Source organism: Podarcis erhardii (assembly GCF_964252035.2).
Source record: "Podarcis erhardii genome assembly, chromosome: 13".
NCBI lineage: Eukaryota > Metazoa > Chordata > Lepidosauria > Squamata > Lacertidae > Podarcis > Podarcis erhardii.
The window spans coordinates 27,052,033-27,073,804 of NC_138502.1; the positions used below are offsets into that span (position 1 = coordinate 27,052,033).

Below are 21,772 nucleotides of genomic sequence, written 5' to 3' on the forward strand. Positions count from 1 at the left end.
AGTACAAATGGTTTTACTTTCAGGAAATGGGTGTAGGATTGTGACCTGAATCTCATCTCAGCTATGAAGTTGCTAGGTAAGCCTCTCCTCTCTCTTAGCCTCCCTTTCTGCAGAATGGGAAGTACAATACTGACCTACCTGACAGGGGTTTTTGTAAGGATTACAGTACTTAGCACGCAAAGTGCCTTGATCTTTTTAAAATGGTATATAAATGCTCATATAATATCATTTTGTAGAACCGAGGCCCCATCTGCACTATGCATTTAAAGTACTATCATATTTGTTTAAACGGTAACAACTTCCTCCAAAGCGCCCTGGAAACTGTAGTTTGCAAAAGGCAGAAAAATGCTAGGAGACCTCTATTTCCCTCACAGAGCTACAATTTTCAGAGTGGCTTAACCAAAAATAAAAATAAAAATCACTCTTTCCAGGCAACTCTAGGAAATATGGATCTGTGAGAGGGAAAGAGACTCTCAGCAACTCTCAGCACCCTTAACAAACAACTCTCAGCACCCTTAACAAACTATGCTTCCCACAGTTGGGGCTGAGGGCAGATTTAAAGTGGTATGATACTGCTTTAAATGCATAGGGCAGATGGGGTTTGAGCATTGTCAACAAGTCCTGGAGTTGAATCTTGGCTATTCCAGAAATCTCTCAGTCCTTCCCATTTTAGATTGATTTGTCTACTATATGACTGCTGATCTCTCCTGAGTACATTTTAGATTTACAGTACAGTGGTACCTCAGGTTACATACGCTTCAGGTTACAGACTCCGCTAACCCAGAAATAGTGCTTCAGGTTAAGAACTTTGCTTCAGGATGAGAACAGAAATTGTGCTCTGGCAGCGCGGCGGCAGCAGGAGGCCCCATTAGCTAAAGTGGTGCTTCAGGTTAAGAACAGTTTCAGGTTAAGTACAGACCTCCGGAACGAATTAAGTACTTAACCTGAGATACCACTGTACGTTAGAAATGTGCAGTGGTTAGAGGGCTAGGCTAGGATCTGGGAGAACAGGGTTCAAATCCCCACTCAGCCATGAAGCTCACTGGGTGATGTTGGGCCAGTCACTCACTCTCCGCCTAACCTACCTCACAGGGTTGTTGTGAGGGTAAAACGAGAAGTATGCATGCTGGGTTGTAAATGTAATAAATAAAAAGTTGTCAGCTTTAAGTGGTTCAAGCTGCAGCCCGGTACAGACTTATTTTGAGCTTAAATGTAAAGGGACCCCTTACCGTTAGGTCCAGTCATGGACAACTCTGGGGTTGCGGCACTCATCTCGCTTTACTGGCCAAGGGAGCCGGCGTACAGCTTCCAGGTCATGTGGCCAGCCCGTTTACCTTCCCGCCAGAGTGGTACCTATTTATTAGCTTGCACTTTGATGTGCTTTTGAACTGCTAGGTTGGCAGGAGTCGGGACTGAGCAACGGGAGCTCACCCTGTCATGGGGATTGGAACTGCTGACCTGATCGGCAAGCCCTAGGCTCTGTGGTTTAACCCACAGTGCCACCCGCATCCCTATTTTGAGCTTAAGCACTATTATATACAACTGCAATGTAAAAGTTGACTGCTGAGGCTGAATTTTAATATGAATTCAATCCCCAGCATCCACAGGTGGGGATTCCTGCCTGAAACCAGAGCTGCTGCCAGCCAGTGTAGACAACAGGAAGCTAGATGGGCCAATTGGTCTGACTTGACATAAGGCAACATCCAGGGTGCTGTGAGCTACCAGCATAAGGGTTAAGGCTCCTTTGAATCTTGCTTTTAGGATTTTTGCAATCTGATATTTCAAATGCATTGCAGGGGGTTGGACTAGATTACTCTAGCGGTCCCCTCCAAGTTTACAATTCTATGATTCTAAATTATGGTTTCTGCTGCTAGCTGGCTTGAGCGGATTGTGATTTCTCAAGAAATCACATGTGCTTTATTAAATCGTAAGGGCCTTCAGAAGGGCAACTACGCATATTGATTTTCGGTGACGGTCCGAAATCATGTATTTTACAGTACAGTATTGAAACAACCAATATTAATTATTTGCCTCCTAATCGGTTAATTAAGGTCCTTTGAAATATTGGACAGTTCTACTTATCACACAGCTGTTTCTTCCTCCCCCCTCCACCCCCCCACTCCAGATTTATATACTTTCCTCTCCCCACCGCCCCCTCCACCTTAAATTATTTGGCAAGCATAGCCTGCATTTAATTTAATTCCAAGAAATATATATATTTCCCTTCTCTTTGTCCATTCAAGGTCGATGCTCTGAACTGGAAAGTGTCCAAATAAATCGCCCAAGGAGAAGGAAAGGAATTCCACCTTCAGCAGCAAGGAGGCAAAGCAAAACGTTTCGCAAAGTTTTCTCCTCTCTCCAGCTTTGATTTCCCACGAGGCAGAGAACGGCTTTGGCGTGCTCCGACGAAGAACTCGTTTGCCACTCCCGAGGGAGCAGGAATCCTGCTCCGGAGCGCGCTCGGCGCGCGTTCCCGACGCCTGGTGCTGGTGGGACAGAGAGAGTGAGAAGAGGTGGTGGCTTCTGGTAGTGACTTTTTTTTTTGGTAAAGGAAGTGAAAAGGGTTGAAAAGTTGGGTTGCAAAGAAAAGTGCAAAGGGGGAAGCGAAGCTCGAGAAAACAAACCGGGCCCGATTGCCAAGGCGGTTGGAGAAAACAAAAATCAAAAAATCAAAAATCTCCACCCACCTTCCTTCCTTCTCTTCCCCGGACGAAATTATGAGCTGGGATTTGCAATGAAAAAACAATGGAGCCCATTCCCAGCCCCTGCTGGTTTTGCATGGGGTTCTTCTTGGTTTCGGTCTGGCCAGGAGTTGTTTGGAGCACGGAAGGTAAGTTTGAATCCGTATGTTTTGTTTTGTTTCTATTTCTGTTTATTGGGGCGGCGGGGGGGGGAGAGAAGCAAAGAAAAGGAAGAGGGAAGGCGGCCAGGAAGGAATTTCTCAGCCAGTTTTGCAACCAAGAAAGGGGGTTCCAAGTTGGAAGAAATAAGAGAGAGGAGAGAAACTTATGTGCGCAAACTTGTTGATTTTCGGGTTTCGTTCGGGGCGGGATTATTTCATTAATTAGCCGCGTGTTTTTGATTAATTAATTAATTCCTGGTCTCCGGGTCAACGCAGATCGGAGTCGGTCGCCGGGGGGCGGGCGGGGTTTGGTGTGTTTTTGTGTGTGGGGTGGGTGTGATCGACAAAAGCTCAGTTCTTTGCATTGTTCAAAACGTTGTGGGAGTTGGGTCTGGGAAATGGGGCCAGAGAGAAGTTTCTGCTCCTCTATATCGTCGGTTGCGCCGAGATTTCGGGCCACGGGCGCCTTCAAGGAAACGGGCCTATTAAGAACTCATTGGGGCGCGGATTAGCTGCCCTTGAAGATGTCGGCGGCCGCCCTCTCTGCCCCCTTTTTCGCCCCCCAAGCCCGGGCTGCAACGGGAAAAGGGCGCATGTTTGCAGAGCCGCCCTTGCGACGCGTGTTTTTGCGCGGCTGGCGCAGGGCGCTTCTGAGCCGCCTTAGCAATTGCTTGCCCGCTGGGCGGCGGAGAGACAGCTCTACTCTCGAGTCGGTTAGGGCAGAGTTAAACGATGTCGCCTTGTTTGGGTTACACATTGCAGTGGATGTGTGTGTGTGTGAGAGAGAAAGGGAGGGTTTTGCCTGCGAAGGAGGAGGCGGGAGATGGTGCTGGACGGAGCGGGACTTGTTCCCATTCAGTCTTGACGAGTTAACGTGACTTAAATCCCCAGCAGGCTACCCCCGCCGTGTGTCAAAACTTGCCGAAGGGCATTGCTCCGGAGATCCCAAATGTCTTTCCTTAAAAACATAAGAAGTCCCTTATGGCTGGAGTGAGGAACCTTTGCCCCCACCCCCCAGATGTTGCCCACCCTCAAGGATGGCCAGTGGGGAAGGAGGAGAGGAGTTGAAGTACAGCAACATCTGGATGAGCACAGCTGTCTGTTCAAGAACTTTGTAAATTTGCAGATCATCCGCAGATCTCAGGGCGGTTGACCGCATAAAAACATAATTTAAAAACATGAAAAACATAACAAAATTTAAAAAATCCTTCCAGTAGCACCTTAGAGACCAACTAAGTTTGTTATTGGTATGAGCTTTCATGTGCATGCACACTTCTTCAGATACATGCACACAAACGCTCATACCAATAACAAACTTAGTTGGTCTCTAAGGTGCTACTGGAAGGAATTTTTTTATTTTGTTTCGACTACGGCAGACCAACACAGCTACCTACCTGTAATGAAAAACATTGTAAAAATAAGAGCAGCAAGAAACCGATAATCCCTCCCATTCCCAAAGGCCTGGTTGAAAAGGAACGTTTTTGACTGGAGCCTAAAGGTGTATAAAAGGAGAACTTCCCTGGGGAGAGTATTCCACAAATGGGGAGCCACCGCAGAAAAGGCCCGACCTCGCGTTGCCACCCTCCGGACTTCTCATGGAGGAGGCACACAAAGAAGGGCCTCAGAAGATGATCTCAAGGTCCGGGTAGGTTCATATGGAAGGAGGCAGTCCTTGAGGTATCATATTGTTGTAAGACTACAACTTCTGCCATCCACATGGACTGTGCTGCCTGGGGTTGATTGACAGGGGAGTCCTGAAGCAATATGGAGAGCCGCTGATCCCCCAGGGCGGTCTACTCTAAATGGGATAGTGGCCTACAGTCTACTTTCTGCTTGTCTGTGAGCTATGAATTGTCCGGTTATTTCAATTGCCCATTCATTTCGCGGTATTTTCTGTCTTGTGAGTGCGTCATCCCTACCCCTTGGACGGACTATACCATGGGTAGGCAAACTAAGGCCCGGGGGCCAGATCCGGCCCAACCGCCTTCTAAATCCGGCCCATGGACGGTCTGGGAATCAGCGTGTTTTTACATGAGTAGAATGTGTCCTTTTATTTAAAATGCATCTCTGGGTTATTTGTGGGGCCTGCCTGGTGTTTTTGTATGAGTAGAATGTGTGCTTTTATTTAAAATGCATCTCTGGGTTATTTGTGGGGCCTGCCTAGTGCTTTTACATGAGTAGAATGTGTGCTTTTATTTAAAATTCATCTCTGGGTTATTTGTGGGGCATAGGAATTCGTTCATTTCCCCCCAAAAAATATAGTCCGCCCCCCAAGGTCTGAGGGACAGTGGACTGGCCCCCTGCTGAAAAAGTTTGCTGACCCCTGGACTATACCATTTTCATGCTGAATCCTCAAGTGCAGTTCAGCCCAATTGCTTTAAGCCTGGGCTGCCTGCTTGTGGATGATTGAAAAAATATATATGGTATCCTTTGCATTGTTTTGCTGCTACAAGGGAAATGGGGTGGGTAAAGGGTGTGTTACGATGAAAAAACGTGTCTTGTTGAGTTCCGTTGATAACATACATATATTGCGTGGGTGGTGATTTTAAATTGTTGTACACCACTCTGGGTGGTTCACCAGTTTTAAAATCAATAAAATGAGGCTACAATCAGACATTAAAAAACAGTCAATGCAAGAAACTGAACCAGCACAAAAAATCAACATTAAACCATCAAGAGGCAGTAAAAGATCAATAAAAATGTGAAACATAACCAGGAAAGGGGTATGTGTGTGGACACAAAACTGATCTAAGGACTAAAATGCAGTAAAACCATAGTTGTTAAATAGTATGTGTGAATAAAGAGATATATACCTGGTGCTGAAAGTGTAGGTGTTCAGGGAGCCTCTCTGGAGGCGTATTCCATTGTCTTCTGAGATGGACAGATGCCAATAATACTGGTCCCAAATAGGGCTTAAAAAATTAATACTAGCACTTTGAATTGGACCAGTGCAGATGAGAAAAACACTGGCATACAATGGAGTGGTATCGATCACCCTCCCCTTTGGGAATCTGGCTGCCCTGTTTTGAGCTAGCTGGAGTTTCCAGTCCTTTTTCAAAGGAAGCCCCACCACACAGGACCATCCTTGGAGAGTAGGTAAAGATATGCAAAGTCATCTTTATTTAGGAGAGGAGAAGCACTGTGGCTGGGGAGGGGGCGGGAATCATCTGTTTTGCATTTAAGGTTCCAGGTTTGATCCCTGACCTCTCCAGGTGGGAGACAATACGGAGATAGATGGACTGACTTGGTATAAGATATTACGTTCCCATAAGAGCTTTCATCTGAGGAGTTTGAGCTGTTGTAAAACTGTGGGTTAATTTTTGCGTTGTGGTTTCTATGATCGATGTTCTTAATTGTTTGATTGCAAAACAAACACAAAAATGTTCACATAGTTTTGCTGCAAGGAACCCTGCCAAGGGAAGAATCAAATGCCGGAATTGGAACCAAGAGCACGAGCTGCAGGAATTCAGCTGATGAAGCTTTCCCCCTACCTCTCATGTTGTGTTCGTGGGGACTTCACCAATTAAATTATGCCAAGTTGATGTTAAATGCAGAGGAGCAGGGCTGGTGCAAAACAAAGAGGCTGAAACTGTATCCTGGATGGTTTGATAAGTGTATGCGGACTTGATGCTGCCTCCCTGCATCCCACAGTCACTGTTTAGTGCAGAGATCTCGAATAATACTGAAGTGGGGGGCTTCTCACCACGTTGATTGAGCTAGCTTTCTGTCTCTGGAGATCTGAAGAGATGTGCATGTAGGAATGAAGTAAGGGGAACTGTTCTCATCGATGTTGGTTGGGCTTTGCATTTCGGCCTGGTTCTGCATCTTGAATGGAGAATGTGAATTCTGCCAGCAGCCCTGGCAAATTGGCTTTAGTAAATTGACACACACAATTTAAATGTTTAGAGTTGGGACTTAAGTTGGACCAAAGATCTGACTTGAGTTGATGATGTTATTTTAGGCAGGGAAGGAAAATTTGATGGGGTTTACTGGAATGTTGCAAAACTTCTGATGTGGCAAGGGAAGATATGCTAACAACATGCTGAAAATGACACAAAGGGGGATTATTTGATCATCCATTCTTGTCATTACTGGCTCCTTGCTTTGCTGTGTGCTGTTCTTTGGCTCTTTTTACTGTGAAGTACAGCAGGCAAAGTCTGTGTTGTTTGTAAATAATTTTTTAATCCCTTGTATTTCGTCATTTTTTGTTTTGTTTAATAATCCTGCTAAGAAAATCCAGTGGTTGAGTTTCAAAGTAAGAGGTGCTGGGGCTCAAAGACTCCCGTTTGCTTTTCTTCCTACCTCCAGGTGCATGAGAATTGTTTGTGGCTAGGGATTTAAGAAATGTGTTCACAACTTAGATGGTCTTTTCCCCTGCACATTATATTTTAAATCAGTTAACACAGTCACACATATTTGGAGATTTGGGAAATGTGTAGAATTAGGATGAACCAGTCAGTCAAAAAGTTGCCAATGAAGGAGGCGGTTTTGAGTGCATGTAGGTGTCGCAGCCTTTGTATTGTTTGGCTGAAGAATGCTGTATGACTTGAAGGCTTGCACACTCCAGAGGTAGACTTAAATGTAGATAGCTGTTGGGCTGTAAAAGCATGGTGTGTTCTGCAGATTCAAACAAGACTTTTTTCGGGATTTTGGTCGAGAGCATGTGAATGCCAAGATTATGCTTGGGCAGTCTCTGCAGTCTAATATGTAATATACTACAGTGATGCTGGTACACTTGGCAGGGTTGTTGTAAGCAGTGCTTTAGAGAGAGAGAGAGAGAGAGAAGGTGCCAGTACTCACCATGAAGTTATTACAGTAAGTGCCACAGTTTTAACATTTGGCGGGAAAAGGTTCCAGTAGTACATACCCTTGAAAACCCCAGAAAAAAAGCACTGGTTGTAAGGATTATATTGAGGTCATCTGTGTGTCTTTTTAAAAAAGCCCTTGTAAATCATGAACAGACCCCAAAACCAATACAATAATGAGACAATAATTTGGCGAGGTCCCAACTTGATTTTCATTCTTTAATCTTCCTTCTTTCTTCCTTGAGTTGGGATATTAGCATGCGATGGGGGGGGTACACACACTCCCTTGACCTAAGTTAGCTTGTTTCCATAGTGACCTTCAGGCTCCCGCCAGAACCTTCCCCCCACCAAACCTCTCTTCTATTGCAGCTGCTGTTAAATATTAAACTCTCTAATGGTTTTACAGAGCAAGCAGGAACCTTCAACCTCCCAATCTCCACCAATCTCTCTCCCCCAGCAACCCACCCCTGTTCCTTAATAGCAGAATGTGCTGGGTAATTGTAACGGACATTGCCATGCTCTTAAATCCCAGGGATTCTTTCTGCTGTAAGATGACCAAAAGAGGGAAGGAGAGATAGATAAGCACTACTCACTTACCACAGGCAGCTGGTTTCCCTGCCCCCAGACTGTTAAAAAGAGGTAAAGGTAAAGGTCCCCTGACAGTTAAGTCCAGTCGCGATCGACTCTGGGGTTGCGGCGTTCATCTTGCTTTACTGGCCGAGGGAGGCGATGTTTGTCCGCAGACAGTTTTTCTGGGTCATGACTAAGCCGCTTCTGGCGAAACCAGAGCAGCGCACGGAAACGCCGTTTACCTTCCCACTGGAGTGGTACCTATTTATCTACTTGCACTTTGACGTGCTTTCAAACTGCTAGGTTGGCAGGAGCTGGGACTGAACAACGGGAACTCGCCCTGTCGCGGGGTTTTGAACCGCCGACCTTCCGATCGGCAAGCCCAAGGCTCAATGGTTTACACCACAGCGCCAGGCTGCTACAGCACCCCAAATCTCTCGTAACGCTGCTGCAGTACTCAAGCGCTATGCATTGCCATGCCAGTCTAGAATTGCACCACAACTTTTTCTGTGTCATTACAGGGGGTCCTGCGGTTCACTTGTTTTGACGACATGCTATTTTCTAGGTTCCCCTTAAATATACTGCTATCTTAAGTGATTGCACTTGGGATAGTTTGTTTGTTGCTTAAAGCATTCACCAGTTTGCTGTGTAGCTGTTTATCTATGATAGATCCAGTGTGGAATGGAATGTTCCATGGGTTATAGACAACCTGGGATGGGGGACCTGTGGCCTTCCAGATGACATCGGACTCCATCTCCCATCAGCCTCGGCCACCATGGCTAATGGTTAGGGATGATGGGAGTTGGAGGCCAGCAACATCTGGAGGCCAACAGGTTCCCTGCCCCTGGGGTAGATACCAAAACACTAAGGGTGGGGGTTGTTGTGAGTTGCAGGTTGATTTAGCAAATCATTGAATTGTAGAGTTGGAAGGGGCTCCGAGGGTCATCTAGTCCACCCCCTGCAAATCCTACCTAGGTTTCTGTTTAGCCACTTGACTGGTCACTGTGCAGAATAGAAACTCTTTCCCATTGAACCCCTGCTATCACAGAGCACTGTGTGTGCAGCTGCTATAGCTCCTTTGTTTTCCCCAGCGCTCTTATCCTCCTCAGCAAGATTAGAGATCAAAGTACCAAGTCTGGAAGGGAAATTGAGAGGCACTGCTAGTAGTGCCATGCCACACGGGTGGCTGTTACTTTTGGCTTCCTCTCCCTTCTGCTTCTGCTAAGTAAGAATGCATCTAGGAAGCCCACCAGCTTAGGAGGAGCCCTAGCAAAGCACAGTTTGCCAAGGGCTCCCTCAAAGCCGGGAGCTGTTCAAGCAGGAGACAGAGAGTTGGAGGGCGAATGGGTGCTTATTAGACAGCATCTGTCCGTCAACATCTTTTAAATTTCATGTTTTGGTTTGCAAGAATTCTGCTTCCTCAGAGAGGTGGTCAGATCTAGTGCCTTATCTCCATCCATTCTGGCTCTGTTGATGGGGTTCACGAAGGGTGTGGATCTTCTGTCTTTCCCTTGAGAACTAATTCATAGCACGATTTCATAAACCGAAAGAACTAGCATGATCTAGTCTACCATGCTATATCCAACAGCAGCTAGATGGGCAGAATGTGAAGGTGACGGCCTTCTCCTGTTGTTTGCCTGTAGAATCACCTAGCTTTTTAGAAAGATGCTACTTCTTAACATTGATGTTCCATTTAGCTATTTTAGCTGTTCATAGATCTGTTAACCAAATGCCTTGACATTTTCTGATCCTTCCAGAAAAACTCCCAGACCTAGTGACCATCCTCACATTGTGTTGTGCAGAATTCCTTAGGTTAACTCTGTGTTGTGTGAAGAAGGAAATGTTTATAGCGCTATTCTATGAGTCTTACCTGAATTTCTTTTTTCTTTTTGTGTCTGCAAACATGTGAAGCCTGAAGGTGGAGTGGGTGGAAAGGGGAAATTCAGAGTAGGACATACCATAGCACTGAAGGCAGTTGAATCAAAGGACTGGTGATTTTTTAGAAGGAGAAATGGTTTGTGGGCTTTGTGCTTGGACCACACCTCTGTTTTGTACTCAGGTTGTGATTTTATTCATTTATTCATTTGTTCTTTATTCAATTTATATCCCGCCCTTCCTCCAGGGCGCAAATCACTTGACCTTCAGGTCCAGCACTCTTGTTTTAATACCTTTGGGATGCCTACAAGCAGCGCACGAGGACAACAATGTTCCCTTGTTGTTTATCTGCAACATCTGGTATTCAGAAATATGCTGTGTCTGAATGCAGAGCTTCTAGTTAGCTATGGTTTCTTCTGTTGGAAGAATTGGGGTGGAGCCACAGAAGAGTAGATATGATTTATAGCTCATTTCTTGCAGGCACCTGGTGCCCTGTACAATAGCATACTAACTTTCCTTGCTGAATTAATTGAAAACAAGCGGGTCCACTTGCCTCAGCTGTATTTGGTTAATTTGCCTAATCCACTTTTAAAGTTTTTTTAAAGAAAGTGGTGCAAAGAGGAGAGCATCTACGAAAGCTGTGGGGGCTCAGTCCGGAACTGAATCTCACCAGCTGTAATAAAGTTAATTTTAATGTGTCCTCCCACTCTTTTTATACCAAGCACTAGAAAAGAGCCCAGGCCCTCTGTTTGTCTGGGTGGCTCAGGCCTGAAGCCTCTTACTGCTTGGTTGCTGGGAGACCACTGGCGGACACGCTGAGAACTCGGGCAGCTGGGAGTTGACTTTATTACGGCCCCTTTTCAGTCGATTGTCCCGTAGGAGAGTCCCCACTGAGCCCTAGATGCCGAGGAAGCGAGACTGCTCCTTGGCAAGTGACATGGCTGCTGTGCCTCGGCCATGGTAGAATTCCCCATTAGGTGTCTGCCATGGGCAATGCACAACCATAGAATATATAGGGCTTCCTTTGGGGTGAAGAATGCCAAAGGAGCAGGGTTTCTGAGACTGCTGTAAGGATCCCCCAGCAAACGCTAGTCTCTTCCCCATTTTGCTGTCTGTAGGATGTGGGGACAGCACTTTTCTTCACAACTGTCTTTCCCAGTGTTGGGGTTCCTCAAAAACCTCCCACTTGTGCCTGGAAACTTATCTGTAGTGTTTGCTGAAACTTGACACACTTTATCGTAGCCTTGCTTACCAGACTGGTGTTTCTGTCCTTATGTGGGCAAGTATTGAACCCCTTGCATGCGGCTTAGTTTTCTTCCAAAACTAAGACCTTTGTCCTTCAGTCCTACCATCTGTAGGCTTAGATGCCCTAACTAATTTTGAGATGCACCCTTCAAAACATGGGGAGCTGTAAATGTGCCTTTTTAATGAAGAAATGAAAAAGAATGCTGAATTTCACCAACCACACATTTTAAAAACCGGGAGTTGAGAAAGAAGAGCACGCCTGTTACTTGCCCTGCCAAATTTTGGTTTTTGTGCGGATAGTGTCATTTTTATGGTGTAGCCACTAGGTGACCCTGAATATAGCTGTATCTGGATGAAGTCAAGTTTCCTGTGCTGTGTTGCTGTTGTTGAAAATGAGATAATAAAAGTTCTTGTCTAGCTTCCTGGTGTGACTTAACAGTGGCAGAGTGCATTTATCCAAAACCCTGTGATTGAATTGCATGTCAGAGCTGACTCAGCTCTAAAATGTCTGACGTAAATTTGAAGTGGGTCTCTGAACACGCACAGAGTACATTTCCCCTCTTTGTTGCTGTATCAGCTCTCTCCCATGTGAGAATATCTAGAAGGCACAAAGTTGTTTACCCCTGTGTAAAGAGACTGAGCTCTGTACCTATCAAATGCTTAGCAGCTCCTTCCTTTTCACAGCCTCTGCTATACTGTAGGTCAGGGATAAGCAACCTTTTTCAGCCATGGGCCGGTCCACCATCCCTCAGACCATGTGGTGGGCTGGACTATATTTTGGGGGGGGGGGGATGAACAAATTCCTATGCCCCACAAATAACCCAGAGATGCATTTTAAATAAAAGCACATATTCTTCTCATGTAAAAACACCAGGCAGGCCCCGCAAATAAGCCAGAGATGCATTTTAAATAAAAGGACACATTCTACTCATGTAAAAACACCCTGATTCCCGGACCGTCTGCGGGCTGGATTTAGAAGGCGACTGGGCCGGATTTGGCCCACGGACCTTAGGTTGCCTACCCCTGCTGTAAGTCTTGATCTCCCAGTGGCAACTGGCCTGGGTGAAGTGGGGGAGTTTATCTTGATTCTAGCTCCTTTAAGCTGCATGGGCATGCCCAAAATGTGTAGAAGGTGGAGCATGTCGGCTCCACCAGCATTGCTTCAATGAGCCACTTTTCCTTTCTAAAACATGCCCGGCTTGAAAAAGCAGTTTTGTTCTCAAACCCTGCCAAACCCGCCCGGGGGTAGTCTAATGACACCATTGATCCAGGAGGGAGAAGGGTTGAGCCGCAGCTTCTGCTGCAGAAGTTATTCCTCAAAGAATCCCCCAAAAGGCCAATCTAGGCCTCCACCCATAAATGCTTTCTTCATTCTAAAATGGAGATTGTCTAGTGAAGTCACCTGCAATATTTTCAGAACTGGCACCTCAGTCCCAACCTGAAAATCTATATTTAATTTTCTTTCTTTCTTTCATCTGCCATAAATGTCCATATTTCTCCTTTGCTCTCAAGGAGGCTAGCTGCAATTGGAGCAGGGCTCCTACATCTGTCAATAGTTGCAAAGCAGATTATGTTTTGATGTTCTTTGTTGCTCTGTTTATAGCTCTGTTGACCTAAAAATTGGCAGGTGTAGCATGTTGTGCAGGGAGGGGGCTCTACACCTGGAGAAATCCCCCAAACTGTGTGACATTTAGCAGTAAAAGGGTTCTGTGACCCTTTGTCATCTGATAATACAATCTAGAACAAACTAATGGTTGTACTCGTGGTAAACTTCTGATTTGATTTAGATGCTGTCAAAGTTCTAATCTATTAATGGTGTATAGTGGATATAAATGCACACAGTTAGTAGGAGGAACCTTCAGTTCATATCCTGCCTCAGCCATAAAACTCTATTACGTTTAATAAGAGGTTGTTTTTTTCTCGTTGTCAGTCATTTGTAAGATAGGCCTGTGTTGTTGTTATTGCTGCTGCCTTTCCCGTGTTGCTGCTGGTTTACCGTCTAAGGCTGCTGTACCTATTATTTTACTGTGTCAAAAATATTTCTGCAACTTGAAGATCCAAATTCTGCCATTGGTTGTCGTGCCAAAGTAGTTGTTTTAATCCATTGTCCATAATACACCTAGGGCTTGGGCAACTGCTTCTCCATCCTAGGGCCAGTTCATTAAAATTAAGATTTAGAGAGAAAATACATGTCCCTTGCAAGTGTGTGCTCTCGCCTTCTCTCTCCCCGGTTCTTTAAATAAAAATTACCAGTCCTTACAATTTTTTTTTAAAAAAATACCTCTTGATTAAAAAAACCCACATTGTTTCCGTGTTGCCATACTGCAGGTCTAGACAGTTGGTGAATCTACCAACCCAAACCTTGCTTACCAGCCTTGTATTGTGGGTTGCCTGCCACTTGACCTGTGCATTTACAGCCGCAATCAGGCAGCACTATCAGGTTATATATTCTTCTGCCTGCTGGGCTGTTTGTTCAGCTTGGTAGGCCAGATGTTGTGCACACCTGCTATACTGTTTGGAAGTATTGCTGGATAGAAACTCTCAAAACATCCACCATTTTGGGGGGGAAATATCCTGCTCTCCTCCTCCTCCTCCTCCCCCCCCATAAGTACCTGGGCTACACTGGGTTACAGTACATTTCACAAATGCACAAAGGGATCCTTACAGAAAGGATTCCTGCCTGAATTGATGCCTTTGCCTGACTGATTTCTGAGGACTATGCACTCTGCTGCAGACGGTACTCATTTGCTGTGCAAGTAGCCTGCCCTACACCACTTTAAAAGCAGAAAAGGGTGTTTGTTCATTTGGTTAAAGATGCGCTAAGAAGACACACTTGTGGTAATACGTTCCCAATAACTCAAAGGGAATCTTGCCAGCTGCAGAATATGAAATGGAAAGCTGTATCAAGCATGATACTTCAGCGTTCATTGACATTCATGCCGACAAGAATCCAGTCAGAGATTTCGCTTCTTAAAAGTCCTGGCTGGGGTGGGTGGGACTGAAATGCCAAAAAAGAATAGTTGTGTATGCATACTAAACAACATTTTTTGCAAGGCATCCCCCAAAGGCAAATGAGAGAAAAATGATTTATCAGGGAGAGGTACCCAAAATAGACTCAGCTGGAGCAGAAGAAATCAAAAAAACAATTTGAAAGTCTGTGGAACTTGTTTTGAGATTATTTTCAGATAGTTCTCAGCCACATGGTAAACCTGAGTCCACCTGTTCATTGTTTTTAACCTGCTTATTAGTCCCACCTCGCTTAATGCTTCATTCCCGCTGAACCTTGGACCTGACTTGAATCACACTTTCTTCTGCCAACAGGAATGTGTCAGTTTCTTCCCCACTGTCCAGACTTTTATCTGATTGGGAGCTGCTGGGTTGTGTGTCTGTGGGCTCGGTCACTTGGCTGCCACTGGGCTCCTTGGCGTCATGTTGCCGATCCTCTAGAGGCGAAGGCTGGTTCTGCTTCTCTTTCTGGTGCTTGTCCGTGCAGGAAAGAGGGTTGCGTAAACGGCCCGCGTGGGAATGGAGTAAACATGAGGAGAAGACGCCCATCCCAACCAGAAAAACAAGCTTGTTTCTCTCCTGCTCTGAATGTTATAACTGGCCTGTTATTTCTTAGTGCCAATCTCCCTTCCCCCGCCCTCCTCTTTCAAGGAACAAAGTGCAAAATCTCCAGTGCATAACAAGTCTGAAGAATGGTCCTTTCCCCACAGAAAGCCTTTAAAGCTTGTTTCTATTGGGTCCCTATTAGAGGAAGGCCATATTAACTATACAGTGGTACCTCGGGTTACGTACGCTTCAGGTTACATACGCTTCAGCTTACAGACTCCGCTAACCCAGAAATATTACCTCAGGTTAAGAACTTTGCTTCAGGATGAGAACAGAAATCGTTCTCCGGCGGCAGCAGCAGCAGCAGCAGCAGCAGCAGGAGGCCCCATTAGCTAAAGTGGTGCTTCAGGTTAAGAACAGTTTCAGGTTAAGAACAGACCTCCGGAACGAATCAAGTACTTAACCCGAGGTACCACTCTACTTTTATAATGTTTCTGAGTTCCGTTGCCTAAGGCTGCTCAAAGCGGCATGCTAGTAAGAGAAAAAGAAAAGAAAAAGAAAAAAATTGCACTTCTTTAAAATTAACATGTTCCTCTAATGATTTAATACAGTGCAATTGCAATGAAGCTTTTTATTTGCTGCGGGGGGGGGGGGCAAGGAGTTCTACAGAGTGGGTGCCGCCAGCAAGAAAGCCCTGCTTTGTATCCTCTCAGTTCTTCCCATGTAAAATTGGCCACGAAGCACAGCCTCACATCCAAGTACAGTGGTACCTCGGGTTAAGTACTTAATTCGTTCCAGAGGTCCGTTCTTAACCTGAAACTGTTCTTAACCTGAAGCACCACTCTAGCTAATGGGGCCTCCTGCTTCTGCCGCACCACCAGAGCATAATTTCTGTTCTCATCCTGAAGCAAAGTTCTTAAACCGAGGTACTATTTTTGGGTTAGTGGAGTCCGTAACCTGAAGCATGTGTAACCTGAAGCGTATGTAATCCGAGGTACCACTGTACAGTCATACCTTGGTTCCCAAACGCCTTGTGACTCGAACGTTTTGGCTCCTGAATGCCGCAAACCCAGAAGTGAGCGTTCCGGTTTGCGAACGTTTTTTGGAAGTCGTATGTCCGACGCGGCTTCTGCAGCTTCCGATTGAGTGCAGGAAGCTCCTGCAGCCAGTTGGAAGCCACGCCTTGGTTTTCAAACTTTTGGAAGTCGAACGGACTTCTGGAACGAATTCCTTTCTAGAACCAAGGTACGACTGTACAAGAAGGTACTTATGAGAGAAGATTCTGAAAAGACTAGATTAACCGGGACTCAGATTGAGATGGGCAATCCAAATGCACACTGGATACGATGAGGTACAATCTGCCAGCACATTTCTCCTGTGCAAGCCTAGTGAAAATGAACTGGAGCTGCATATTTCAATAGGATTTGTGCAGGTGAACGTCCCATTGCTGTTAAATGATGCAGCTGAGTCTCCCTCTCTGCTTACCCTAGTTTAGGGGAATAGTGGGGAACCTCACTGGGATCTACTGCACATGGGAGTTCTCCGTTGGAGTGGGGGCTTCTCTCTCTCCATTTGGAGGAAGCAGTTTAGATTAATACAGCTTCCTCTGCAGACCGCCTTTGAATTTTGACAGGTGTCAATCTGCGGGTGTCAGTATGACCTCAGGTAGATGATCCCACACACCTGTCAGAGTTGGTCCACAGCGGGTGGGGGAGCTAGGGACGTGGTCTGCCAGCTGGGTCCAGTTCCCCACTCCTGCTTTAGGGTAGTTACCATCTGTGGGGCGGAATCTTGCCCCATGGTAAGGCTACCTACCTCTGACCAGGAGTGGGCAAATCATTCAGTTTCCGTTCTGTATCATCTGTGCATGTGCTAACCCATAAATCGATTCTATCCTGTTTCTGTATTAATCTATGAAAGAAAGAAAATCTCATTTAAATGCATGTTTCTGCTGCTGCTGCAAGCAAGCCACAGTTTCCCACCACCTCATCGCACATAGTAATGCCTGGTTGTACAAAATACCGTATTTTTCGCTCTATAAGATGCACTTTTCCCCCTCCAAAAATTAAGAGGAAATGTGTGTGCGTCTTATGGAGCGAATGCAGGCTCCATGGCTTCAGAGATAGCAACGCGAAGCCTCCAAAGTGCAGTGGGAGCGCTCCCGCCGTGCTCCGGAGGCTTTGTGTTGGTTTCGCTGAAGCCAGGAGAGCAAGAGGGGTCAGTGCACACGATCCCTCTTGCTCTCCTGGCTTTGCTTCACTGGAGAGGCGCTGCGCAGCTTTCCCTCTCTGCGTAGCACCCCTTCAGCGAAGCGGGAGGAGAAATGGAAGGGGCTCCATTTCTCCTGCCGCTTTGCTGAAGGGGCGCTGCGCAGAGAGGGAGAGAATTTTTTTTCTTGTTCTCCCCCTCTGAAACAAGGTGCATCCTATGGTCGGGTGCGTCCTATAGAGCGAAAAATACGGTATATGATATCACTGGTGTCTTGATGCTGTACTAGTTTCCCCCAACTTCACTGCATCTTGTAGGGTGTTGCTTATAGCAAGGGCGGGTCTCTCTCTGTATGTGTCTGTGTCTCTTTCTGTCTGTCTGTCTTTCTCTTTCTCTCCAGCCAAGGCCCCCATAATATGACCCATGAGGGAATGTGGCTTTTGTGGTGGAAAAGTTTCCCCACCCCCTGGGTTACCACACAGCATCTCCCCTTCTCAGAGGCTGGGAGGAGGCATCGGGGACCACATAGGGCCTTTGAATAGCACATAGGAGTGTGGCCAGCAGTCCCCAGTGGGGGGACTCTGTCGCCCCTTGCGCTGGAATAAAGCCAGCCTGACAAATGTGGATGATGGTGCAACTGTTTATAGTGAGCTGGATGTTGCAGCTTTTAGTATGTTGCTTCTTAACACTAGTCTGGTTGTTGTTTCAAAAATAATTTCTTTGGCTAACGTGTATGGGTGTTTTTTGCTATCAAGGAAGCACATGCTCAGCATTCGTTGTGTTATGAGAATTATAAGGTCTAAGATATAAAATAAATGTAGCAGGCAAACACATAAATAAATAAATAAATAAAATTATAATTAATTATACCCCGCCCATCTGGCTGGGTTTCCCCAGCCACTCTGCGCAGCTTCCAACAAAACATTAAAATACACTAATTTATGAAATATTAAAAGCTTCCCTAAACAGGGCTGCCTTCAGATAGAAACCACATGTCTGAAACAGTACAGGAAAATAGTCCTGAAACCATTATGACTCTCCCAAATTGACCTCAAATGTTCCTCTGCAAGGAGGAAGGAAATGGGAAAACCTCACCATTGCCTCTTTGCTCACAAATCCTGTCTTAAGGGTGTATCTGTGTATGAATAGGGTGAGTCTGTGACCTGGATTCAGGAACTGAGTATTTTCACGAATGCCCAGACTGCCCAGGTAATGCAACCAGTGACCATTATCAGGTACTCTGGCAAACAGGATTTCTGCTGTAGACCGCCTCCTCTGTTGTTGACCACCTCCTTCTTTGATGTATGTATGATGTTACAGGGGTGTGGTCTTTGGCTCAAGGTGGGCAACTTAAAAAGTCTATATAAGGACTTGCACACCAATATTCGGGGTTCCTCCTCCCTCCTGCGTGGGGTTGTGAGCCCCCTGTTGCAACAGTTTAATAAAGATCAGGCTTCCTAGCTGCTTTGCTTCTCAATATTCTCTGGTTGGCCTCTTGTTATTTTCTCCTACACATAGAGAACCTAGTCCTAAATAATGACTCTACATGGGCTCTTGGGGTACCCCATAAGGGAAAGGGAGCAGATTTTTGTTATAACAGTTGTGTGACTTCCCTCCCTCTTGCTTTTAATTGCCTGTTATTTACATAAAACCTACCGGCCTCTTGGTTTATCTTATTCCAAGGTTTGTGAGGAAGCTATACACTTTGTTTTGTCTATTTCTATCTGGCTTGGAAAACTTAATTTTTTCAGTTTAGTCCCAAATGCATTTGTTCACAAACCAAGGTCGTTGCAAACCGTTGAATCTTGAGTGAGATGATCTTCGAAACAGTCGGTCCCTCCATACCTCCTCCTAAATGCCAAGTTTTGTCAAATTGTAGAACTCATTGGCTGAGGAGCAGCAATTCTTACACTCCCCCCCCCTCTCTCTCTCTCACACACACACAGAGAGAGAGAGAGAGAGAGAGAGAGAGGGAGAGAGAGAGAGAGAGAGACTGGTGGGCTGTGGACTTAATCAATAGGAAGTTATTGAAATGAGCTACCAAGTTGAAACGGGAGCCCAGCATTTCCTATAGTAACAGATAGTGCTGTGTTGTCTTTGGTGTTAGGAATCTGGAGGAGGATTTTTATTGAGGCGAAAAGGCTGTACGTGGGGAATAATGCATGCTGGTTGGTTGAATTGTGATGAGTGGGGGAGAAGCACAGGAAGTATCGGGCTTTCTGAAAGGATGAGAGAAGTTCCTGCTTGGCTCAGAATGGCTTGGATAGATTCCAGCCTCCGGGAATGAGTTGCATGCTGAGATTCCTGAAGCCAAAATAAAATAAAATAAAATGGCCTCTTTAGTTCAAACCAGTGTATGAAATCACCATCCAGCACTGCCTATTTGAGCTCTCTGTTGCACAGGGGTTTAAAAGATGCCTTTCTTTCCACACAGGGAACGCCACCTGTTGGATTTCTGCCTGACGTATGTCTTGTTTAAAGCCAAGAAATCTTTCCAGAAAATTATATCTTGGCTCTAGAGCTGGAAAAGCCTCACATTTACAGGGAAAGACAGAACTTAGCTTCCTAAAACCTGCCTTTTCTCCCACAATCAGGCGTAAAGTTTATCACTTGCCAAAGACCTGAGGCCTGTAACAGAAAGGCTACTCAATTTACAAAGATAATTTTATTTTCAGTTTTTTGTTCTAGAGGGGGAAGCAGCTTGTCTATAAATAGCACGGTTCTGTATACTTGAATTAAAAACCTGTACCCCAAAATGAATTCTGCATAATTTTAATCCAATTTGCATATACCATATTTTTCTGTCTGTAAGATGTATAAGATGTCGAGTCAGCAGATAAATGTGGGAAGCTACTGTCATGGCAATTGAAAAAGAGACAAAAGCTGAATACGGTGACATCACTCGAAGTAGATGGGAAGTTTATTAATAAACCAAATGAGATAAGTAACTGCTTTCAAAGTTTTTTCAAGAAATTGTATAAACAAGGGCCAAAGAATGAACAAGAGATAGCAGAATTTATTGAAAAATACGGCCTGCCAAAAATTTCCGAAAAAAACAGAAGGAGTTTGAATGAGAGAATTACAGATCAAGAAATAGAGAGTGCCATTCAGGATATGCAACTAGGGAAATCACCAGGACCAGATGGACTAACTGCGAGATACTATAAAGCATTGAAGGAATGGTTAGTACAACCATTGAAAGAAGTTTGCAACCAAATCTTGGAGGGGAAAAAGGCTCCCGAATCGTGGAAGGAAGCATTCATCTCACTTATACCGAAGACAGAAACTGAGAAACATCAAGTCAAGAACTACCGCCCTATATCACTTTTGAATGTGGATTATAAAATTTTTGCAGACATTTTAGCAAAAAGATTTAAAAAAGTTTTGTTAGAGGAGATTCACAGGGACCAAACAGGCTTTCTACCAGGTAGACAATTGTCAGAAAATGTGAGGAACATTATAGACATTTTGGAACTCTTAGAAACTGACATAAATAGAAAAGCTGTGCTGATTTTTGTGGATGCAGAGAAAGCCTTTGACAACATTTGCTGGAGTTTTATGAAGAGGAATCTCCAAGGGATGGGGGTAGGCAAAAATTTTGAAAACGGTATAGGTGCAATATATTCTGAGCAAAAGGCTAAACTAATTGTAAATGGTATGGTCATGGACGAGATTCCAATAGAGAAAGGGACACGACAGGGATGCCCAATATCCCCCCTATTGTTTATATCGGTACTGGAGGTTTTCCTGAATATGATTAGAAGGGACCAGCTGGTTAAAGGAATACAGGTCGGAACTAAACATTATAAGTTAAGAGCATTTGCAGATGATCTAGTTTTGACATTACAACAGCCAGAAGCCAGTACAAAAAGAGTTTTGGAATTAATTGAAATATTTGGTCAAGTAGCAGGTTTTAAATTAAATAAGCATAAGACAAAGGTGCTGGAAAAAAATCTAACGATGGGGGAAAAAGATAGTTTTCAAAGAGAAACCGGTTTGGAAATTGCAAAAAGAGTAAAATATCTGGGGGTGAATTTAACATCTAAGAATGTGAACTTATTTAAAGATAATTATGAGAAATGTTGGTTGGAAGTGAAGAAAGATTTCGATATATGGTCTAGGCTGAGACTTTCCTTGTTAGGCCGAATTGCTGTTATCAAGATGAATGTATTGCCAAGATTGTTATTTTTGTTCCAGACATTGCAAATTCTAGATAAGATGGACTGTTTCAAGAAGTGGCAGAAAGATATATCTAAATTTGTCTGGCAGGGCAAAAAACCCAGAATAAAATTTAAGATTTTGACTGATGCAAAGGATAGAGGGGGCTTTGCCCTGCCGGACTTAAAACTTTACTATGAAGCAGCAGCTTTTTGCTGGCTGAAACCATGGCTACTTCTTGAGAATACAGATATTCTGGATCTGGAAGGTTATGATAACAACTTTGGTTGGCATGCATATTTATGGTATGACAAGGTAAAGGTACATAGAAACTTTAAAAACCATATTGTTAGGAAAGCACTGTATAATGTATGGAACCGATATAAAGATTTGTTAGAGAGTAAAACCCCCAGGTGGTTGTCACCAATGGAAGCCAAGGCGGTAAAAAGATTGAACATGGATTCAGACTGGCCAAAATATTGTGAAATTATAGAATATGATGGTGAAAAGTTGAAAC

General features: G+C 44.8%; 1 protein-coding gene across 1 annotated transcript in view; it reads left to right on the forward strand.

The window, feature by feature from the left end:
• Nucleotides 1-2,408: 2,408 nt before the first annotated feature.
• ERBB2 (erb-b2 receptor tyrosine kinase 2) overlaps nt 2,409-21,772 on the forward strand; it is a 57,804-nt gene continuing 38,440 nt past the window's right edge. The window contains exon 1 of the mRNA XM_081836969.1: nt 2,409-2,830. Within this exon, the coding sequence (XP_081693095.1) occupies nt 2,746-2,830 (85 nt within the window). The 5' untranslated portion in view covers nt 2,409-2,745. The remainder of the gene's footprint in view (nt 2,831-21,772) is intronic.